The sequence below is a fragment of the Prunus avium genome, chromosome 3, assembly GCF_965620075.1.
Source record: "Prunus avium chromosome 3, drPruAviu1.hap1.1, whole genome shotgun sequence".
Lineage (NCBI taxonomy): Eukaryota > Viridiplantae > Streptophyta > Magnoliopsida > Rosales > Rosaceae > Prunus > Prunus avium.
This window is the reverse complement of record NC_142286.1, coordinates 5,740,461-5,760,763: the sequence shown is the minus strand read 5'-3', so window position 1 is coordinate 5,760,763 and position 20,303 is coordinate 5,740,461. Positions and strand designations below refer to the sequence as shown.

The following is a 20,303-nucleotide window of genomic DNA, read 5'->3' as shown; positions in this document are numbered from 1 at the left end:
GTGCAAATGATAATTTTCAAGAAAAAAAAAAAAGGTCCTACTTAGTATCTCAATCCATATTTGATTTGTTAAGCCATTAAAGAGAAAAATCTGCTCAAGGTAGCATTTAGCAATTCTCGATTAGAAGGTTTCCAAGTAAGGGTAAAATGTACTGATTCATACTTCAATTATTAACGAGAAATTTCAATCAGGATAAAATGTACTGAATCCTAGAAACAACCATCTCTTTTTGTCTTATAGAAACAATTATTGAAGAAGACATTTGTGGGCAATGGACAACATGTTCAGATACTACAAGTACTAAATCACTGGTGTCAACAATGGTTTCTTCAAGAAGTGAGCCTCAAGATTCTCAACCACAAGGTCAGCCATGACATTGCGAGTTTCTACCGTGCCGCTTCCCACATGAGGCAACAGCACCACATTCTCAAGTCCAAACAGCTGCTCAGGAACTTCTGGTTCCTTCTCATAAACATCGAGCCCCGCCCCACCTAACCGGCCTTCTACCAGAGCGGATACCAACTCAGCTTCATCAACATGAGGGCCTCTCCCAATGTTGATGAGAACACCCTTTGGACCCAAAGCATCAATGACTTCCCGGTTGACAATGTGGCGGGTCTCTTCAGTTAATGGGCATGCAACAACTAGAACATCACAGTTGGAGGCCAACTCCACAACACTTGGGTAGTATTTGTACTTCAACTCTGGTTTTGCAGTTCTGGAGTAGTAAGCAATTGGGCAGCTAAAAGCCTCAGCTCTCTTTGCAACTGCTTTGCCGATTCTTCCCAGACCGATGATGCCAACTGTTTTTCCAGTGAACTGAAAAGAAAGGACAACTATTAAAACAAAGATACTATATGAATGAAAGTTAAAATCAAGAAAGAAATGTTTTAGGCAGACATTTCCCTAGCTCGTAGTTACTAATTCACTACTAACTCTATTTCAGCACCCAAGAAAGGGAACAAAAAGCTATTTGTTCTATATTCCTATAAATAAATATATAATTTGTTCTATCAATTGATAAACTCGACATTTCAAATTAGAGCTACATCTGTCTCCAACTTTAAAATGGTAGACATAATTAAAAGCGGTAAAGAACCCAAAAACATCAGCATGTCACAAAATTATTACATTCGAACTCCCATAATAACAACACATCTTGAGAATCTTGATTTCATGAAAGGACTTCATATCTTATGCTATCATGTGCATAGCACATAAGCAGCTTATATAAAAGTGGCAAAACTCCTTGAAACCTACAGGGAAGCAGTTTATACATGAAAGACAGAGGAGCAAAAGCAATTACACAGAATATTGAGAAATAGCAAAGTCCACGATATTGCCAATGAGATGACACAAGAACCACACAGAGGAAAATAATAAATCGAAAAATGCGTAATTCAACAGGCATTGACATTTGCACACAAAACAGATCAAAAATAACCATGTTAGTTTGGTTACCATTGAAAGTATTATACAGAATGGACGTGAATTTTGTTACTAAATTTTCAAATGCATTACTGTAAAATTGGAAACAATACGAAAAGTTTCAATAGATACACCAAGCCTGAAGAGCAAAGCAGCTAGTAAGCAAGCATTTTTCAACCAAAGAAATAGAATGCGATGAACACTCCATAAACACAAAGGGTTCACAGATACGGATATACATACAATAATGAGAAACAAACAATAAACAACAGCAGCAAGCTTTCCTCATTACATCTACAGAAGAACCTATTCCAATAAGAATCAGAAACAAACAATCAATATCGAATACCATCTCACCCTCTTTCCCTTTAATGGGTATGGGTTGATGTCATCCTAAATACATCAGTACAAGAGTTGCTTTCAGTACAGACAACAGCACTTGAAGACATCTTTCAGCCTGTACTTAAACTGACTGCTAATCTGCAGAAGCACTAGTATTTCATGCCTTTAAATTCTAAACTCAGTAAAGAACATCAAATCCAGGACTTCACATCTTGTGCTTAACAACAAAGCTTTATCATCAATTCAACTGGTCAATACCAGTATCACGTTTCTTATTCTTTTCAAACAATTGTTTATTTTTTGGGGTAAATTTTTACCATAAACTCAAACTGGGTATTCCACCAAACCCAACAAATAACAAACACAATTGCAAAATTTTACTTTAAACCCACATCAAAAATTTTACTTTAAACCCAGACACAAATCACAAAAACCATAATCAATATTACTTGAGACCAAAAGAAAAAAAGAAAAACAAACCAACTCAATGGTAAGTAAATGAAAAAAAAAAGCATAACCAAGGCAAATTAAGTCCAAAAACAGAGAAAAGACACAACCTTGGTGGTCAACTTGTAGTCACCCTTCTTCCACTGCCCGCTCCTCACATACCGATCACTCTCACAGAGCCTTCTCAGCACAGCCAACGTCAACCCAATAGCAAGGTCCGCCACGTCATCGGTCAAAACATCGGGCGTGTTGGTGACCCGAATACCCTTTTCCCTGCACTTGTTCAAATCGACCTTATCGATCCCGACACTGAAACAGGCCACGATCTCCAGTTTCGGCAATTTCTCGATGAGCTCGGCGTCGGCTCCGTTCCCTGAATTACCGATGACGGCTCGGATGGAGCCGGAGTTGTCCTTGAGGAACTGAGATTTTTGAGGGACGGTCCAGAGCTTTAAGAGGTTGAAGCGCTTCTCGAGCTCTTGCTCTAAGTATGAGGACATTGGGACTGGCATGAGAACCCCTATGGACTCCATTGTTGGATTTTCGGTACCGGGTTTCGATTGGTGGCTCCCAAAACGGTGGGAAAGGTTGGGATATGTGCACTGGTAGTGGTGGCCGGTTGTTTGTGGTTGTGTGGTGTTCAGAGAGGAGGACCAGTGGAAGGGAAGAAATGGAGTGAAATGTGGACGTCTCGTTGGATGAAGGCAGATTGAGATTAGCTTACAACCAAAACCAAGTTTGTTGTAGTGACCAGCCATGCTTGATTTTAAAAAATAAGATAAAATATGACAATAAAAAATATTAATAGAATAATGCAATTTTGTTCTGCTAAATAATTAAAAGTTTATTTTGTTAATCTCATATTTAAGATTACTGTATATATCTATGTGTATATAAAACAAAATCCAGAGAATTGTGAAATATTCAAAATACCAGAAAATGCCCTTGGTTAATTCAAACATTAAGGATTGAAATATATCAGTCCTGATCTCTTGGACCACAGGAGTCCAAGAAATTGTGGTCACATACCGTTGGATATTAATTCAATGGTTCAAAAAAGTTTCTTAAAAGGAGTGCAAGATTGAGTAAACCGTTGAATTTACATCCAACGGTGAGTGACCACAAATCTCTTGGACCCCTGTAGTCCAAGAGATCGGGATTGTGAAATATATATATATAACAAAAGACAGAAAATGGTGAAACATTCAAAATACCAGAAAATGCTCTTAGTTAATTCAAACATTAAGAATTGAAATTATTAATTAAATGAGGAAAATATGGTAAATTCACTTCTTCTTTTTTTCATATTTTAAAAAATAATAATAAAAATAAAATCAAATAATATGTCCTACTTTTATGGAACATAACTAACCATGTTATCTTTTCTTAATTCTAAAAAAAAATATAAATTAAAAAAAAAAAAAACCAATTGACACATGTGTAAGCATGTGCCAAGGGGCTAGTATATATATATAGCAAAAGACAGAAAATGGTTAAACATTAAATAAAAACTCGAAACACTCGAAGGAAAATATCATTATAAAGAAAAAATTCAAAACACAATTTCATTTTAAAGGAAGAAAAACGTAAAACAATAGCTTATATTAAAATAAAAGGATTATTCGCATAAATGGTCCCTCAACTATACCCCAAGTTACACTTTGGTCACTCAGCTAAAATATTAGTTGCATAGGTCACTCAATTAGGTGTTTTATTGCACTGTTAGTCATACCGTCAAGTCCGTTACTTTTTCTGTTTAAAATGATGACGTGGCAAGCATCTCTTAGATTATTGATGGACAAATGTGACTTTTCAGTTAAGATTATTTATAGCAATGATCCCTCAACTATACTCGGAGTTACATTTTGGTCACTCAATTAGGTGTTGTGTTGCACCATTAGTCCCTACCATTAGAGAGACTTGACGGTAGGACTAACGGTGCAACAAAACACCTAATTGAGTGACCTCTGCAAAACTGCAACTAATATTTGAGTTAAGTGACCAAAGTGTAACTTGGGGTATAGTTGAGGGACCATTGTTGCGAATAATCCAAAATAAAAATAATTAGAAAGCAAAAAGTAAATAAAACTCCATGTTTAACAAGATTCCCCATAATTTGACCAAAAAAACAAGATTCTCTGAAAAAGAAGTGACACGAGGATGAGTCTGAATTGAGAGACTAGTTTAGTGCAAAAATGAGCTGGCAGAGTTGAGGGAGTTGGTGGAAATGGAAACTTCAGCAAAAGACAAGAGAACATGAACTAGAGTGTAGGTATTTTCAAAGCAAGTAGAAGATGATATCCTTTGAAACTATGCTAATATGGTAATTATGTTTGATTTGAGATGCATTTTGTGTAGGCCTTGTACGTTTTGCATTTGCGTTGGTTCCTAGATTGGGATTTTGTCTCGGAAAATGCTAGGCTTACCACATTTTAATACCATATTGTGTACCATCTCTCTAATAGAGATGGGCCCCATTGTATTGGTGGGCTCCATCTCTATTAGAGGTGTGGTACACAATGTGGTATAAAAATGTGGTAAGCCTAGCATTATCCGTTTGTCTCTCTTGTTGTAACTCTTTTAGAATTTTTTTTATACTTCTTATAACTTATAAGGGGAGAAGATACTTCTATCAATGAACACTTCCAACCCTTTTTTTTTTTTGGTCAAATATTGTTCCATCAAATTTAAGGGTAATTCCGTTTCCTTTTATCAAACCTACGACCTCAAGTGCAAGGAAATTTCATCACTTTAATTCTCTCCTCTCATCTCTAATTTCTCTCTTCTTTTTCTCTCTTTTTAGGTCATTTTGAAATTACAGACTCTTCATAGGGTAAAGGAGATCTCGCCGATTGAGGGTATCCACCACTTAATGGATACTTCAGATTGTTGTACTCGTTGGAGGTTCCAAGCACTTGCAAGTGAAGGACTTGTTAATGAGCCATCCCAACTACTTCCATTGCAGAAAACTGCAATAATTGAATAAATGGATGCAATGAATCTCTAGTCAAGCAGAAGCGAATATGCACTATAATTACCAAGATTCATTGCCAACTCTTGAAACAATGGTCATGGATTGAAGAAGTTTTGGTACCAGATGAAGACAATGAAGCCTTCAACAAATAATCTGTTAAACGACAGGTGTCAACAATGGTTTGTTCGAAAAGTGAGCCTCAAGATTCCCAATCACAAGGTCAGCCATGGCAGTGTCAGTTTGTACAGTGTCACTTCCTACATGAGGCAACAGTACCACATTCTCAAGCTCAAACAACTGCTCAGGTACTTCTGGTTCATTTTCATAAACATCAAGTCCAGCACCACCTAACCGGCCTTCTAGCAGAGCAGAGACCAGCTCGGGTTCATCAACATGAGGACCCCTCCCAATGTTAATGAGAACACCCCTTGGGCCCAAAGCATCAATTACTTCACGATTAATAATGTGACGGGTCTCTTCACTTAATGCGCATACAACAACCAGAATATCACAGTTTGAGGCCAACTCCACAACACTTGGATAGTATTTGTACTTCAACTCTGGTTTTTCTGTTCTGGAGTGGTAAGAGATTGGGCAGCTAAAAGCCTCAGCTCTCTTGGCAACTGCTTTGCCAATTCTTCCCAGACCGAGGATGCCAACTGTTTTTCCAGTGAACTGTAAATGACAGGAGAGCTATTAGAAAGCGGAAACAAAGATACTATATGGATGAAAAGTCAGGAAGAGAAATAAAAAAAGCTATTTGTTTTAGCAACTGATGAACTTGACGTATCACAATAAAGGCACATCTATCTCCAACTTTTAAAAGTTCAAATGTCAATTACGTACATCATCAAAGATTCAAAGGAGGTATAGAACCCAAAAATTTTCTATATCATATACTTATATGCGACATAACCATTATATTCAAACTACCCTAAGAAAACACATCGTTAGCATCTTGTCATGGTTTTAACAAAGGAATTCATACCTTTATGCTGTCATTTACTTGATTACTATATCGTGCGGCATTTTTATGCATGAAAGACAGAACACCAAAAGCAATTATACAATATTGAGCAATACCCAGTCTACGATAATGGCAATGAAACAAACACCACACAGCGGAACACAGTAGATAGAAAATGACCAACTCAGCCAAAATCAATTCACATCTGTACAGAAAACAGAGAAACAAACACCAAGGTTTCCTTGTTTTGGTCACTGTTGAAAAAAGTTTTGCATTCTCTTTTATAATATCATATACACAAACAATGTAGAGTGCACTGAACGAAACACTACAAGAAAGACATCAATCACTGCATCATAGCAGAACAAACAATTACTACCATCTCACCTCCTTCTTTGCTTGTCATCCGAAATACATCACCCCAACAAAGTTGTTTTCAATAAAGGTTCAGGAAAATAAGACACCCAACGGCAACAGCAATTGGAAACATCATTCAGTGAGCAATAGTGTTTGCCTGACTGCTAATTTGGACAAGAACTACGCGTTCCTGCCCTCGAACACTAAATTGAGCATAGAACATCAAATGCACTACTTCATATCTTGTTCTTAACAGCAAAGCCTTATCAAGAATCACCCGTTTAACTTTTCAATATCAGTATCAGGTTTCTTATTCTTTCCCTTTTGGGTTCAACAATTGGTAAACTTTCTTTACCATAATCTCCAATTCCAGTAAACCAACATTAGAAATTGGTTGCCAATGGACAAGCAAAGCAAAGCAAAACAAAATCAACCCAATAATAAGCAATAAAAATTATGTCCAAAATACTAAGAAAAAACAAACCTTGGTGGTTAACTTGTAGTCACCCTTCTTCCACAGCCCACTCCTCACATACTGATCACTCTCACAGAGCCTTCTCAACACAGCCAACGCCAACCCAATAGCAAGGTCCGCCACGTCATCTGTCAAAACATCCGGCGTGTTGGTGACCCGAACACCCTTTTCCCTGCACTTGTTCAAATCGACCTTATCGATCCCAACGCTGAAGCTGGCCACGATCTCCAGCTTCGGCAAAGTCTCGATGAGCTCGGCGTCGGCTCCGTTCCCTGCATTGCCGATGACGGCTCGGATGGAGCCGGAGTTGTCCTTGATGAACTGAGATTTTTGAGGGACGGTCCAGAGCTTCAAGAGGTTGAAGCGCTTCTCGAGCTCTTGCTCTAAATATGGGGACATTGGAACTGGCATGAGCACGCCTATGGAGTCCATTGTTGGATTTTGAGTAATGTGTTTTGATTGGTTTTGAGTTTTGTGGCCCCAAAAACGCTTGGAAAAGGTTGTGATTTGTGAACCGAGAGTGAGCCGGTGATTGTCTGACTGGTAGTTATGGGGGTGGCTCGTAATTCTGTAGTGGTCCCGCGAGGACGACAATGTAAACGTCGACGTATTGTGCAAAGGGAGATAGCATACAAATAAATAGAGTTATTTACATAACACCCTCAGGTTTTCAGATTGTTCACAAAACCCCCTAAGGTTTTGAAAATTACACGAACACTTCCTAAGTTTTCAAGTTGTTGTCATAAAAACTATTTTCGCTGATTGTTCATCCAAAATTTGATGATTTCATTTTAAAAACGTATGCAAATGACAAATCAACCTCAACGAATGTACGAGCAATCTAATATCAAAGACTAACTTTGTCATTTGTAGAAATTCTGTTACATAAAATCTTCAATCTTTGGATGAAAAATCAACGAAACTGGTTTTGTGAAATTAATTTAAAAAATTAGGAGATATTTATGTAATTTCCCAAACCTCAGGTTGTTTTGTGAAGAAATTGAAAACCTGAAAAAGCTGAAATACAACCAAGTGAGTAAGCAAATTACAATAAAGCCAATTAATAAATAAATAAAATAAAGGCCAAATCACTTTTCTTTACCCTTATACAAGAAAATATTATGAGAGACGTATGAAGTCAAGCATATACATAAATACTTTTTTTTTCTTTCGTTTTTATATTTTTTTTTTCATTGTAGCACTAATAATGATCAAACAATTGATCCTTGGTTTAAGTTGTCAAATCCAATGGTTTTCCATCAATTTTTGTGCTTGTATTTATTTCATGTATGGATATTTTAGTCCGTTTCAATATTATCAATTGATTTGAAATCTTCCTAAAGTTTAGACCAATTATGAGAGCATGGAAATATACCAAAGTATCCTTACATGTGACAAGCAAGTTCATTAAAATAGACAAAATTTGATGACTTAGACCAACATATGGCAACAAACCCTAAAAGGATGAAAAGTTTGTGATTTGACTTAACTAAAAACCTAACCTCTTGTTGACCGAGAAAAAAAAAACTTAGAAAATAATTTTGACATAGATCTTTATTTTTTTTTTAAATAGACTATTTTTGTGTAATTTTCCATTTAAAAATGTAATTCTATTTTGGATTTTTTTTTTCTTAAATAAGGATATTTTTTGAGTTATTTGGCAGGGTATAGACTATAGGGATTACACAGCTTATTTTTGGTCAATGTCAATATACAAAAAATGGTCTAGTGAAGTTATTTTAATTAAATAGGTTCTTTTTTCCAACCGCAGGATCAAATGAACGGCTCTGATCTGAGAGACGACCCATCTGAAGAAGAGACTAGAGAAAGGGTGAGATAGCACACGACTCACTCATTTTTCTCTTCGCACAATCGATGAGAACACAATCTGAGAAAATTGAGCAAAGCTTCGCGTTCTCAAGGTTAGGGGATTTTATTTTTGTTGCTTAAAGTTCTTCTGCATTAACTAGATTTTTTTTAAGGCTTCGTATTTTGGATGTTAAGGCTTTTGTTTGTTGATTCCAATGAATCTAAGGTCAGCGTTTCTTGTAATTTTTTTAAATTTTTTTTTTAGTTCTAAGTTTCTGAATTTCTTGGGTTTTTCAGATTTTGTATATCAGAGCCTCTGGTAATTTCTAGCTGAAAATGAGACTAGTTTTTTTTTTTTTTTTTTTCTTTCTTACTGATGATTGTGCTGGTCAAAGTTCTGATCTTGGTTATATTGTTGTTTATTTGTTTGGTATTTTGTATATGGAATCACTAATTGCGAAGATGCAACCAATTCTCACCCTGAAATAGATGGCTTTGGTTATACTAGAATTCTATTGTTTGGTATTTGAATTGGGTAATTCTAAGCTTTGAGAAAATAATTTGGACTGAAGAAATCAATTATAGAAGTATATATATATTGAATAGTCTATCTGAATAATTTATCTTTCCAATAATGGATTCAGATTTTGATATTCTTTGATAGTATCAAATGTAGTTTCAATTTCTTTATATGAAACCATCAAATTTGAATTTGTTTGGGTCCAGATTGTATGATTTTTAATGATTTTGAAACAAGTGCCTGACCTTGTGTCTGAATCCTTTTTTGATCTCCCTATGTTACCATGCTCAGATAACCTTCGAAGATTGAGGAGTTCAGAGACGAGACTTGTTGCTTGTACCATAAGATTTGAAAGAGCAGAGGGAAAGGAGATAATGTCAAGTGGCCGAAACACCCATTGGTGTTACAATTGCAGGCGTCCGGTTCGTCTGCAAGGGCGAGATGCTGTTTGCCCAAGCTGTGATGGAGGGTTTATTCAAGAACTCGATGATATGGTTCATGTCAGTCCACTAGATTTCTTTGGACTGGACAATGATGATGATCATGACAGGAGGTTTGGGTTCATGGAAGCTTTCTCAGCCTGGCAGCAATCGACAGACAGAAGACGTAGCGATATCAGGGGAAGATCAGATACAGTTCCTGAACGTAACCCGGCATTTACTCCTCTGTTGATCTTTGGTGGCCAAATTCCTTTTCGACTGTCTGGGAATGGTGCATTCGAAGCTTTTTTCAATGGCTCTCCTGGAATAGGTGTGACGCGGGGTAATGTGGGGGATTATTTTGTAGGTCCTGGCTTGGAAGAACTGTTTGAGCAGCTTTCAGCTAATGACCGGCGAGGCCCTCCTCCAGCATCCAGAGTTTCAATTGATGCAATGCCTACTATTAAGATTGCAAATAAGCATCTTCGTTCTGATTCACACTGCCCTGTTTGCAAAGACAAGTTCGAGCTTGGATCTGAAGCAAGGCAAATGCCCTGTAACCATCTATATCACACAGATTGTATTGTACCATGGCTAGTCCAACACAACTCATGCCCTGTTTGCCGCCAAGAACTGCCTCTGCAAGGAGCCTCAAGTGGTGGTAGCTCGAATGGTCGAAGTAGAAGCAGTAGTTTTGGTAGCAATACCAATGGAAGGGAGGGTGGTAGAGAAAACCAAGGAAGGAGAAATCCTTTCTCTTATTTGTGGCCATTTCGCTCTTCTAGTGCCAGCTCTAGCTCTAGCCATACCCATACCCATACCCATACCCATACCCATAACCCAACAGCCGAAAGTAGCTCATCGACTATGCGTGAAAACAATAATCAGATGGGGTATTCAGGATGGCCATTTGATTACTGAGGTTATAAAGTTCACACTACTGTTTGCTTTCCTCTTGGATCAGAATGTAGAGCTGCCAATTGAACTAAGCAAATTTCTTGTGGTGAGTGTGGGTTTGAGACCCTGTTTTAGTGTTCCAGTATGTTGTTATAAGGTGTATGATGGTCTTTTCGTGTTTAATATGCCTCTCTTTCTATGTAAATGACTATTTCCTTCTTTTGTGAACTGCTGTATTTCTAAGTTGTTCTTGGCTTCCATTGTATGCTTCATACTCGCTGTCTTGATCAGTTTTTATTGGAATAACAAGAAAACTAACCATGAATTGGAATAATTTAAACCTTAGACTTAGCTATATGATAAATCAAGAAAATCTTAATCAGTTTTGATTGGAATAAGAAGAAACTTGTGATCCAACTTGCATTCGATGTAATGCTGAATTTTAGTCCTCCCAAATCAACCCGGCCAAATATTGAATTGCACGAATAATATTTTCCTACAAATTAGAGAGAAATGCCACTAGATTAACAATGTCGGTCAATATATTATTCATAGATATTTTCTTTAAAGAAAATATTATTCGTAGATATTATATGCTGTTTTAATGTCTTTACTATATAAACAAAAAGGCAGTGTATTCATAAATATTGGAGAGTTGATAATGAAGTTGTTATAAAGAAGTCGTTGGAATAGAGAAGATGAACAAAATTTTCTCCGTCTCTCTCTCTCTCTCTCTCTCTCTCTCTCATATAAAATGAAATAAATATTCTGTGGAGGGAGGAGCAGATATTGACCTACCAGAACCATCCACTTCATGAGGACAGAGAGAGAGAGCTGGTAAATTAGAAATGCACCTCTGTCTTACCGGGATTTTAGATCTCCTTGACCTCCACATTTAAACCTCAACCATCCAATTCATGCAAACCTCAAAAAGCCAAAGCCAAAACCTCCCAACACAACAAAAAAAAAGAAGAATAGTTTTGTTTCCTCATTTCTCACAACATGCACCCCACGTTCCACCAACCAAACTGATATCAAAAAAAGAAAAGAAATTAACTAACCCCAAAAACCCATCAATCTCAAAACCAATCACCTCCTCATTTTTGTCAAAACTTGCCAATTTCTCAAGAAACAAGAGCACAAACAAAAACAACATCATCAACCACAAGAACAACAACATCAGCAACAAAAAACAACAACGACAAAAGCTCTGTTTCTCAATCATTTGGAAGTTCTCACCTGCAAGAACTTGAGTAACAGACAAAATAGATCCTTCTCCTCCCCTCCCTCCTGCCAATAGGTTGAGCAGCACTCATGCCTTGTTCACGCTTGTTCATTCTATAAAGGTCTTTCTCAAAAAGTTGAGAATGGTCCGAGCACTTGAAGAAGAAGAAGAAGATAATTTCAAGTCGAGACTGTATCATTTCAAAGGGATGTATGAAAATACAGGAAGGCATACCAAGAGTTTGAGCGTTGAGAGCGCTACCGCTTTAGAGTTTCAGGACGATGATAAGAAGGGTTCAAGAAGTAATGGAGCTCAAGGCTCCAAGTCACGGTTGAGCAGAGAAGAAGCCGAAGCCAGAGAAAAGCAACAACGGACAGGTGAGCTTGTCACCACCATAATTGTTGTTGTTAGTTTGAATAAATAGCTTAGCTGGTCCTGCAGAATTTGCCAGCATACATATCTTTATTTGAATTATAATTATTTGGCTTGTTGGGTTTGATTCAGATATGGAGCAGATGAAGGAGAGGTTTGCCAAATTGCTTTTGGGAGAAGATATGTCTGGTGGAGGAAAGGGTGTTTCGTCAGCTTTGGCATTGTCGAATGCTATTACAAACCTTGCCGGTATGCATACTTTTCGTCTATTTCGTGTAAATGTGGTACAAATAGTTTTATTATAAATGTTATGACAGCAAGATATATCTGGAAAGATTATTCATTAGTTTAAGGTAAATGCAGGAAACTTATCAATTGTGAAATGCCGCTATTTCAGATTTCATATTAGTTTTAGACTCAGATGGTGGCATTGACATATGAATGTTGGTTTTTGATTTTGAATGTCCAACTATATTGACTTTTTTCTTACAAATTATATAGTTTGTACTATTGAAAAGGTGGGTTTGTTAGATTTCCTGTTCGTATAACCCTCATGTTACTCTTCGAAATGCATTGCAGCTTCTGTTTTTGGAGAACAAACTCGCCTAGAACCCATGTCCGCAGACAGGAAAAAGAGGTGGAGAAAAGAAATAGATTGGTTATTATGTGTGAGTGATTACATAGTTGAATTTGTTCCTTCACAACAGAAGTCCAAGGATGGAAGCAATATGGAGGTACAATCTCTTCTCTTCTCCTCTCTCTATCTTTCACACACACACACACACACACACACACACACACACGGGCGCATTGCGCAACATTTCACATCTTGATGAGAGTTTGCATGTTTTGGTTTAATAGATAATGGTGACCCGACAACGAACAGATCTTCACATGAACATCCCTGCCCTGCGAAAGCTTGATGCAATGCTTATTGTAAGTAATTACGTGCTTGCTAAAATTCTTTTCCATTTTCCATAACATATGGTTTCATGTCCTGTGTGTACAATGGATTATATTGCTCTGACAAAATTTATAATAATCAGGACTGTCTAGATAATTTCATAGACAAGCAAGAGTTCTATTATGTATCCAAAGATGCTGATGAGAATGAGAAAGGAAATGCAAGAAAAGATGACAAATGGTGGCTACCTACTCCTAAAGTTCCGCCAAATGGTTTATCAGAAGCGGCAAGAAAATTTTTGCAGTATCAAAAAGATTGTGTCAACCAAGTGCTCAAAGCAGCAATGGCCATAAATGCTCAAGTTTTAACAGAAATGGAAATTCCCGAGAACTACATTGAATCCCTCCCCAAGGTAAAGGAAGATAGAACTAATCTCATTGCAATGTTACGGCCACTTTTGAGCCTTGATAAGTTCTCTTACCACTTTATCTTACCACTTTATGAAATTGAGATGGTTTATTGATTTTATGCAGAATGGAAGGGCAAGTCTTGGTGATTCAATCTATCGGAGCATTACAGTTGAATTCTTTGATCCTGACCAATTTCTTTGCAGCATGGACTTATCATCGGAGCACAAAATACTGGACCTCAAGAACAAAATGGAGGCTTCCATGGTGATATGGAAGAGAAAGATGAACCAAAAAGATGGGAAATCAGGTTGGGGCTCAGCCGTGAGCTTGGAAAAGAGAGAGCTCTTTGAAGAGAGAGCAGAGACCATCTTACTCCTCCTCAAGCAGAGGTTCCCTGGAATCCCTCAATCTTCACTAGACATCAGTAAAATCCAATACAACGCGGTAAGAACATAATTCATATACCTTAAATCTTGAAGAATTACTCCACCCACTAATTGTAGAATCAAAAAGTTAATGCAAGCTTATTGGCAATGTAACAGAACATACCACATAATATATTCTATTCTGTTTGTAGAAGTGTTGTTTGGGAAAAATTATCTCTTGTAATATTTGATCATGCTCTATGAACTTACATAAAGGCTTTTTCTTGGCTTTATAGAATGTTGGACAGGCTATTCTTGAGAGCTATTCAAGAATACTAGAAAGCTTGGCCTTCACAGTCTTGTCCCGGATTGAAGATGTACTATACGCTGATTATGCTTCTCAGAATCCATCACAAGTAGAATGTAAAAGGAACAATTTAGGAGAATCTACACCAGTTGCAACTTCTCCGGATAGGTCCACAAAAGAAGAGAATTCCGGGACAGAGACACCCAGTTCAATGACACTGTCGGATTTCATGGGTTGGGGATTGGATCAAGCTGACACTGAGGCAAAAAAGGACCCAGATGCTACAGATGAAGGCAAAGACTTCTGTGAGGTTAAGCATCCACATATGCAGAAGATTGCCAACATAGTGACCAACAAGAAGATTTCCTATCTAGAGAACTTGGGTGGATTGAGAAGTCCAACGGCACGCCACTAACAGCATTGACAGGGGAAAAATCAAAGGAGTTCGAGCAAAAAAGGGAGAAAAAAAGAGGAACAAAATGAGAGAGACGCAGCGATGTAAAGAGCAAGAAAGCCTGGCCTTCAAATGTAAATTTCAGCACTCATTGGCATCCTTGGAGTTGTCATCACTTATTTTCATTCAATTCCTTCCTTTTGTACATAGGGAAGAATGAGAAAACCCAATGGGTGTACATATGAAGCATTTTGCACCATGGTTTCTTCTTCTGTAGAAGAAAAGGCTTTGTAGACTGACTGAAAATATAAATTTGATGACTTCTATTAGACATATGTTCATTTTTTTCCTTGCCCATTTGTACTCCAAATCCTCCAGACTGTTTGCAATATTTTCTACCAATTTTCATCATGTTTTGAAGATTTCAGACTTCACTGATCATAGAACACAAAATATGATGATGATATCATGATCTTAAAACATAAAAGCAGTAGTGCCCCAAATTGCACTTGAAAGAAATATCTTTGAATAATTGTCAAGTGAGGGGGTCTTAATTCTGCATTAGACATACTTACAAGTACAAAACAAAGAAGCAATTACATACACATGATGAAAAGCTTTGAAGAGATGGAAAATCCCAAATGCAATTAGATCTTGCCACGTGGGCCTAGCTTGGGTGGAAGTTGTGGGCCCTTCTTGATGGGTAGAATGTCATCTGAAGCAGTGGCACTAAGGTAAGCAATGGTGGAAGCACCTCCCAAGATCAGGAACTTGAGCAACAAGCCTCTCTTGGTGAATGGAGCAGCAAATGTCTCAAAGAACTTGCTCTGCATAAATATTAGCATTTCGTAGCCATTGTCAAGCTTAAATTAGATGATGACTTGGTCAAATAACTGAACCAAACTTGGGTTACATATTCAATTGTTAATTATTAGCTTGGGTTAGAAAATAATTGGGAAATATTGGACCAACATAACCAAGGTTAATATATACATGATATTTGATTATATAGCACATGTTATAACATTAGAGACAAATATTTAATGTGTCAGGATTTCCACTGTTATTGACACATAAAAATAATAATAGAAAAGAAAACTGCTTTTAAGATAAGTCGTTTAAGTTGTATAAAATTTTGCTTCTGTCAACAACAGCTTTCATAGCTCAGTTGGTTAGAGCACCCGTTTAGTAAGCGGGAGGTCTTGAGTTCAACTCTCAATGAAAGCATTATTGTAATTTTTTTTTTCCCTCTTTTTCTTTTTTTTTTTTTCTCCTAATTTTAAGTACATTATTTACATACATTCAAAGAATTTAGGGTATTTAGCAACAGAACCTGAAGAGGGTTGTAGGGTGAGGGTGCATCTGAGCCGTACAAGTCCCACTTCCCGGTAGTGTTGCCCAGATCCTCAAGGTCAAAGTAGACACTTTTGTCTCCATACTTGGCCACCACAGCACCACTCCTATTTACCCAACACACCCAGTAAACTTATAATTAAACACACCCATTACAAATTTACAAGCTCAAAGCAGAGGTTCATGAAAATATATAGAACCTTTTCTTCTAGCACTTACCTGATGTTTTTGGGTCTGAGGGTCTGGCGGGTGGGCTTGACAGAGAGCTTGGTTCCGGTGAAGGAACTTCCAGCAAGGCCATTGATGGTGGCTGGTTGAACAGCTGCTAAGGTTGCCAGAGATGCCATGGCCAAATAATTTGGTCTGCTCTGAGTCTCTGGCTAGCTAATTTTCTTTTTCTTTTGTTCTTGTTTCAGTTGGGTTATGGAGGATGAGGAGCTGAGTGTGTTTGGGTTTTTGATCTTTTGCATGGATCTGAGCATGACACGTGGTGAGATGGGTTTTGTTTAGAGGATATTGAACTTCACTTGCATGCTGCCACGTGGAGTGGAAGCTGGATAAGCCTATCCTTGTTGATCATATTCAGAAATCTAGCTAGAGCCATACTATTATTATTAGTGGTCATTTTGTTTTGTTATTTTCTTTGTCTATAGAGTATATAATAACAATGATAATCATAAGACGGGATATGTGAGTTAGACTAATTGTTTAGAGTATTGTGTCTGTATTCGAGTTCGAATTTCCCTTACTTTAATGACTTTACTATACTTTTACCTTTTGTTCATAAGTTAACTCACACTTTAAGAATAATTAAAAGAGATAATATAATTGGAGGAAAAGATAATTAAAAGTGGTTAGCCAAAATAACTTTCAAATTTATGTAGAAAAAGGTCACACTTGGAAAAATTAATCTCAATTAAAACTTTTAATGGAATATCAAAATTAAAAAACAAGAAGTCAAATTCGAAATATTGTGATTATTTTATTTTATAGAAAATATTGTATTCGTTTATTTATTCGAACATAGTTGAATGATTAAAAGTTTTTCAATTTGAGTGTGTCATTTTTTAATGATTAGTAAGTTTTTTTCAATTTAACTAGCTATTAATACATTGATTTTTCTTTTCCAATGTAAAAGATGAATTAAATTCGAATCCCCTCTTATAGAAATATTAAAACACAAAGGTTATCTTTCTCTCTATTTATTTGATGATGGGGTCTTCATATGCATCGAGTTGAGTCCAGAGATGATTGAGTTTTGTAAAGTACGCTGAGACTGTCATGGAGCCTTGGGATAGAGAAGCAATCTGTTTCTGGATTTGGTAAATTGTATGTGTGTTTTGCTGTGAGAATTGATGCTTGAAATCCTCCCAAATCTTTTATGCATCTCTGGACTCAACTCGATGCATATGAAGACCCCATCAACAAATAAGAAAGAGCTAGGTAGTTCCTGCCTGAGATTGATATATGGAAGAATATATGAAATAATAATATGGCTGAATACTTTCTAGTACATTGAACAGAGGCTATGTAGCCCATATATATACAAATACAAGTGGTAAAGTCAAATCCTAATTCTAATCCTATAAAGCCGTGATCCACAATACATGGAATAGCCTTTCCTAGTTTAGACAAATACAATATTATACATTAATTACAATATATTCTTGATACTCCCCCTCAAGTTGGAGAGTGAAGATTACGAACGCCCAACTTGTCTCGCAGCTTCACAAACTGATCCTTCCTTAAAGCCTTCGTGAATATATCAGCTAATTGAAAAAGCGTAGACACATACGTAGGACGAACTATACCAGCTTGTAATTTCTCTCGAACTATGTGACAATCTATCTCAATATGCTTGGTACGTTCGTGAAAAACAAGATTTGCTGTGATGTACAAGGCTGCCTGATTATCACAAAACAATGAAGCGGGAAATTTCTAGGGAACTCGTAAATCTTGTAATATGTAACGTAGCCAAGTTATTTCCAGGCAAGTATTTGCCATAGCATGGTATTCTGCCTCAGCTGATGATCTGGACACATTATCTTGCTTCTTAAACTTCCACGAAATGAGTGAATTGCCAAGAAAAACACAATATCCCATAACTAATCTTCTCGTGGTATGACATCGTCCCCAGTCAGAATCACAATAAGCTTTCAAGTCTAGATTATTGTTGGCAGAAAATAGTAGACCTTGACTAGGAGTCCCTTTGATATATCGCATAGTTGCATCCCAATGCAGTTTCCTTGGCTCGTGCATAAATTGGCTCAAAGTACGAACAGGATAAACGATGTCTAGTCTAGTAACAGTGAGATATATTAATCTCCCAACTAACCTTCTGTATTTAGTTGGGTCATTCAACAATGCTCCATCTATGGATGTAAGTGCCAAGTTTTGTTCCATCGGAAAAGAATCTGGTCGTGCATCGAGTAACCATGAGTCTTGTAGACTATCAAGTGCATATTTTCTTTGTGACATAAAAATTCCCATTTCTGAGTGTGCAAACTCAATACCCAGAAAATACTTTAGATCACCGAGGTCTTTGATGCGGAAGCGTTTGAGAAGAAATGCTTTGAGTTGTTCCATCTCTTGGATATTATTTCCTATGATAAGTATATCATTCATATAAATAAGAATGACAGTGATTGAAGTACCTCGGACCTTGGTGAACAAAGAATAATCCGCTTTCGATTGACCATATCCAGCATTCTGAATAGCGTCTGAGAAGGTGGTGAACCAAGTTCTGGATGCCTATTTGAGTCCGTAAAGAGACTTGTTGAGCCGACATACAAGATTCTAACCTTGTCGGCCAAGACCCGGAGGGGGATCCATGTAGACCTCTTCATGAAGAGTGCCATGAAGACAAGCATTTTGAACATCTAACTAGTGAATGAACTAAGTGCGGGCAGTAGCAATGATAAGGAGACAACGCAAAGTGGTGAGTTTGGCAGTGGGTGAAAAGGTTTCCTGGTAATCAACTCCCTCAACCTGTGTGTATCCTTTGGCAACAACACGAGCCTTGTAACGATCAAGAGAACCGTCAGACTTGTATTTCTTTTTTAAAACCCATTTTGAGCCGATAGGCTTATGACCAGCGGGAAGAGGAACCAAGTCCCAAGTGTGATTATGGTGTAACGCATCTAATTCTATTTGCATAGCTTGTTGCCAGTTCGAATCAAGGATAGCTTCAGCTTAGGTGGTAGGCTCAGATGGACCTGTAAAGTTAGCTAAAAAAGAGCAATGGGCAGAAGAGAAACGAGAGTTGGAAAGAAAATCAGAGATGGGATAATGAGTACCTTTCGTAGAACGTGATGGCAAAGAAGAGTGATTGACTTGGTTGGACATGTGGTAGTCTTTAGTCCATGCCGGTGGTTGTTTGGGACGAGTGGATTGCCTGAGAGAAGCAAGAGTGGGTGGGGAAGAGATGGGAATTTCAGGGTCGGTATGAGAGCCAGTGAGATGGTTAGGAGAAGGTGTGGGGGTTTCATGAGGGGTGGGGATGTCTACTAATGGAGGAGATGTAGGCACGATTTAGGGAGGGAGGTCTGGGAGAGTAGAAATATCTAGGATATGTGGAGTGGGAGTGTCGGCTGGTGAGGGGACATAAATGGGGTCAGCACCATGTGGGGTTAAGGAGGAAGATGAGAATCATGAGATGAAAGATTAGAAAATGGAAAGGAAGTTTCATGAAATTTGACATCGCGACTGATCAAAAATTGTTTAGTTTCCAAGTTATAAAGTTTATATCCTTTGTGGCCTGTGGGATAGCCAACAAAAACACATTGGTGAGCTCTATGTTCAAATTTGTAGGTAGGATGGACAACGGTAGCACATCGGTGAGCTCTAGGTTCAAATTTGTAGGTAGGATGGACAACGGTAGCATAACTAAGACATCCAAAAACTTTGAGATGTTCAAGGGATGGTGGACGGTTGTATAGGAGTTCAAAGGGTGATTTGTTGGAGAGGAAGGGTGAAGGTAAACGGTTGATGAGATAAACGGCAGTGAGTACGCAATTGCCCCAAAAAATGAGGCGTGTGTTGGACTGAAAGAGTAAAGCACGGGCCACTGTAAGAATATGGCGATGTTTGCGTTCAACAATCCCATTCTATTGGGGGGGTGTAAACATAAGTGCGTTGAAGTTCAATGTTGTTAGATTGAAAATAATCCCGCATGGAGAGGAATTCAGACCCATTGTCTACTCTAATGGTTTTAACTGTAGCATGGAACTGAGTGTGAGCAAAAGTGATAAAAGACTTTAGGAGATTTTGTGTCTAAGATTTTTTTAGACATTGAAAACACCCAAGTACATCGACTAAAATCATCCACAATTGTAAAGA

At 37.6% G+C, this 20,303-nt stretch overlaps 5 protein-coding genes, 1 long non-coding RNA gene and 1 other non-coding gene across 8 annotated transcripts; 3 read left to right on the top strand and 4 right to left on the bottom strand.

Annotated features, from left to right (window-relative positions):
- Nucleotides 1-136: 136 nt before the first annotated feature.
- Nucleotides 137-2,990, bottom strand: LOC110769476 (glyoxylate/hydroxypyruvate reductase A HPR2). Its single transcript, XM_021973455.2, has 2 exons — nucleotides 2,328-2,990; nucleotides 137-819 (listed from the first exon to the last, which is right to left on the bottom strand). The coding sequence occupies exons 1-2, from the start codon at nucleotides 2,973-2,975 to the stop codon at nucleotides 301-303; spliced, it is 1,167 nt and encodes a 388-aa protein (XP_021829147.2). The 5' UTR covers nucleotides 2,976-2,990; the 3' UTR covers nucleotides 137-300.
- Nucleotides 2,991-4,872: 1,882 nt separating this feature from the next.
- Nucleotides 4,873-7,560, bottom strand: LOC148295504 (glyoxylate/hydroxypyruvate/pyruvate reductase 2KGR-like). Of its 2 annotated transcripts, XM_088249952.1 has the most exons (3): nucleotides 7,000-7,528; nucleotides 5,312-5,866; nucleotides 4,873-5,186 (listed from the first exon to the last, which is right to left on the bottom strand). In XM_088249952.1, the coding sequence occupies exons 1-2, from the start codon at nucleotides 7,420-7,422 to the stop codon at nucleotides 5,348-5,350; spliced, it is 942 nt and encodes a 313-aa protein (XP_088106078.1). In that variant the 5' UTR covers nucleotides 7,423-7,528; the 3' UTR covers nucleotides 4,873-5,186; nucleotides 5,312-5,347. The 2 variants fall into 2 exon arrangements, with proteins under 2 accessions (XP_088106078.1, XP_088106079.1); XM_088249953.1 differs by lacking the exon at nucleotides 4,873-5,186 and having other exon boundaries at nucleotides 5,242-5,866; nucleotides 7,000-7,560.
- Nucleotides 7,561-8,753: 1,193 nt separating this feature from the next.
- Nucleotides 8,754-10,907, top strand: RHC1A (RING-H2 finger C1A). The gene is made up of 2 exons (XM_021973484.2): nucleotides 8,754-8,912; nucleotides 9,611-10,907. Exon 2 carries the CDS (start codon nucleotides 9,694-9,696, stop codon nucleotides 10,657-10,659), a length of 966 nt encoding a protein of 321 aa, XP_021829176.2. The 5' UTR covers nucleotides 8,754-8,912; nucleotides 9,611-9,693; the 3' UTR covers nucleotides 10,660-10,907.
- Nucleotides 10,908-11,017: 110 nt separating this feature from the next.
- Nucleotides 11,018-14,960, top strand: ROPGEF12 (RHO guanyl-nucleotide exchange factor 12). The gene is made up of 7 exons (XM_021973493.2): nucleotides 11,018-12,237; nucleotides 12,365-12,481; nucleotides 12,812-12,966; nucleotides 13,094-13,168; nucleotides 13,279-13,548; nucleotides 13,670-13,990; nucleotides 14,208-14,960. Exons 1-7 carry the CDS (start codon nucleotides 12,003-12,005, stop codon nucleotides 14,631-14,633), a joined length of 1,599 nt encoding a protein of 532 aa, XP_021829185.2. The 5' UTR covers nucleotides 11,018-12,002; the 3' UTR covers nucleotides 14,634-14,960.
- A 95-nt stretch (nucleotides 14,961-15,055) lies between these two features.
- Nucleotides 15,056-16,421, bottom strand: LOC110769508 (photosystem I reaction center subunit VI, chloroplastic). Its single transcript, XM_021973494.2, has 3 exons — nucleotides 16,185-16,421; nucleotides 15,946-16,072; nucleotides 15,056-15,439 (listed from the first exon to the last, which is right to left on the bottom strand). Exons 1-3 carry the CDS (start codon nucleotides 16,310-16,312, stop codon nucleotides 15,260-15,262), a joined length of 435 nt encoding a protein of 144 aa, XP_021829186.1. The 5' UTR covers nucleotides 16,313-16,421; the 3' UTR covers nucleotides 15,056-15,259.
- TRNAT-AGU (transfer RNA threonine (anticodon AGU)) lies at nucleotides 15,766-15,839 on the top strand. The gene has a single exon. It is a non-coding gene; the product is annotated as a tRNA-Thr (tRNA).
- A 1,024-nt stretch (nucleotides 16,422-17,445) lies between the features above and the next one.
- Nucleotides 17,446-19,479, bottom strand: LOC148295503 (uncharacterized). Its single transcript, XR_015834411.1, has 2 exons — nucleotides 19,262-19,479; nucleotides 17,446-19,180 (listed from the first exon to the last, which is right to left on the bottom strand). It is a non-coding gene; the product is annotated as an uncharacterized LOC148295503 (long non-coding RNA).
- Nucleotides 19,480-20,303: the final 824 nt, after the last annotated feature.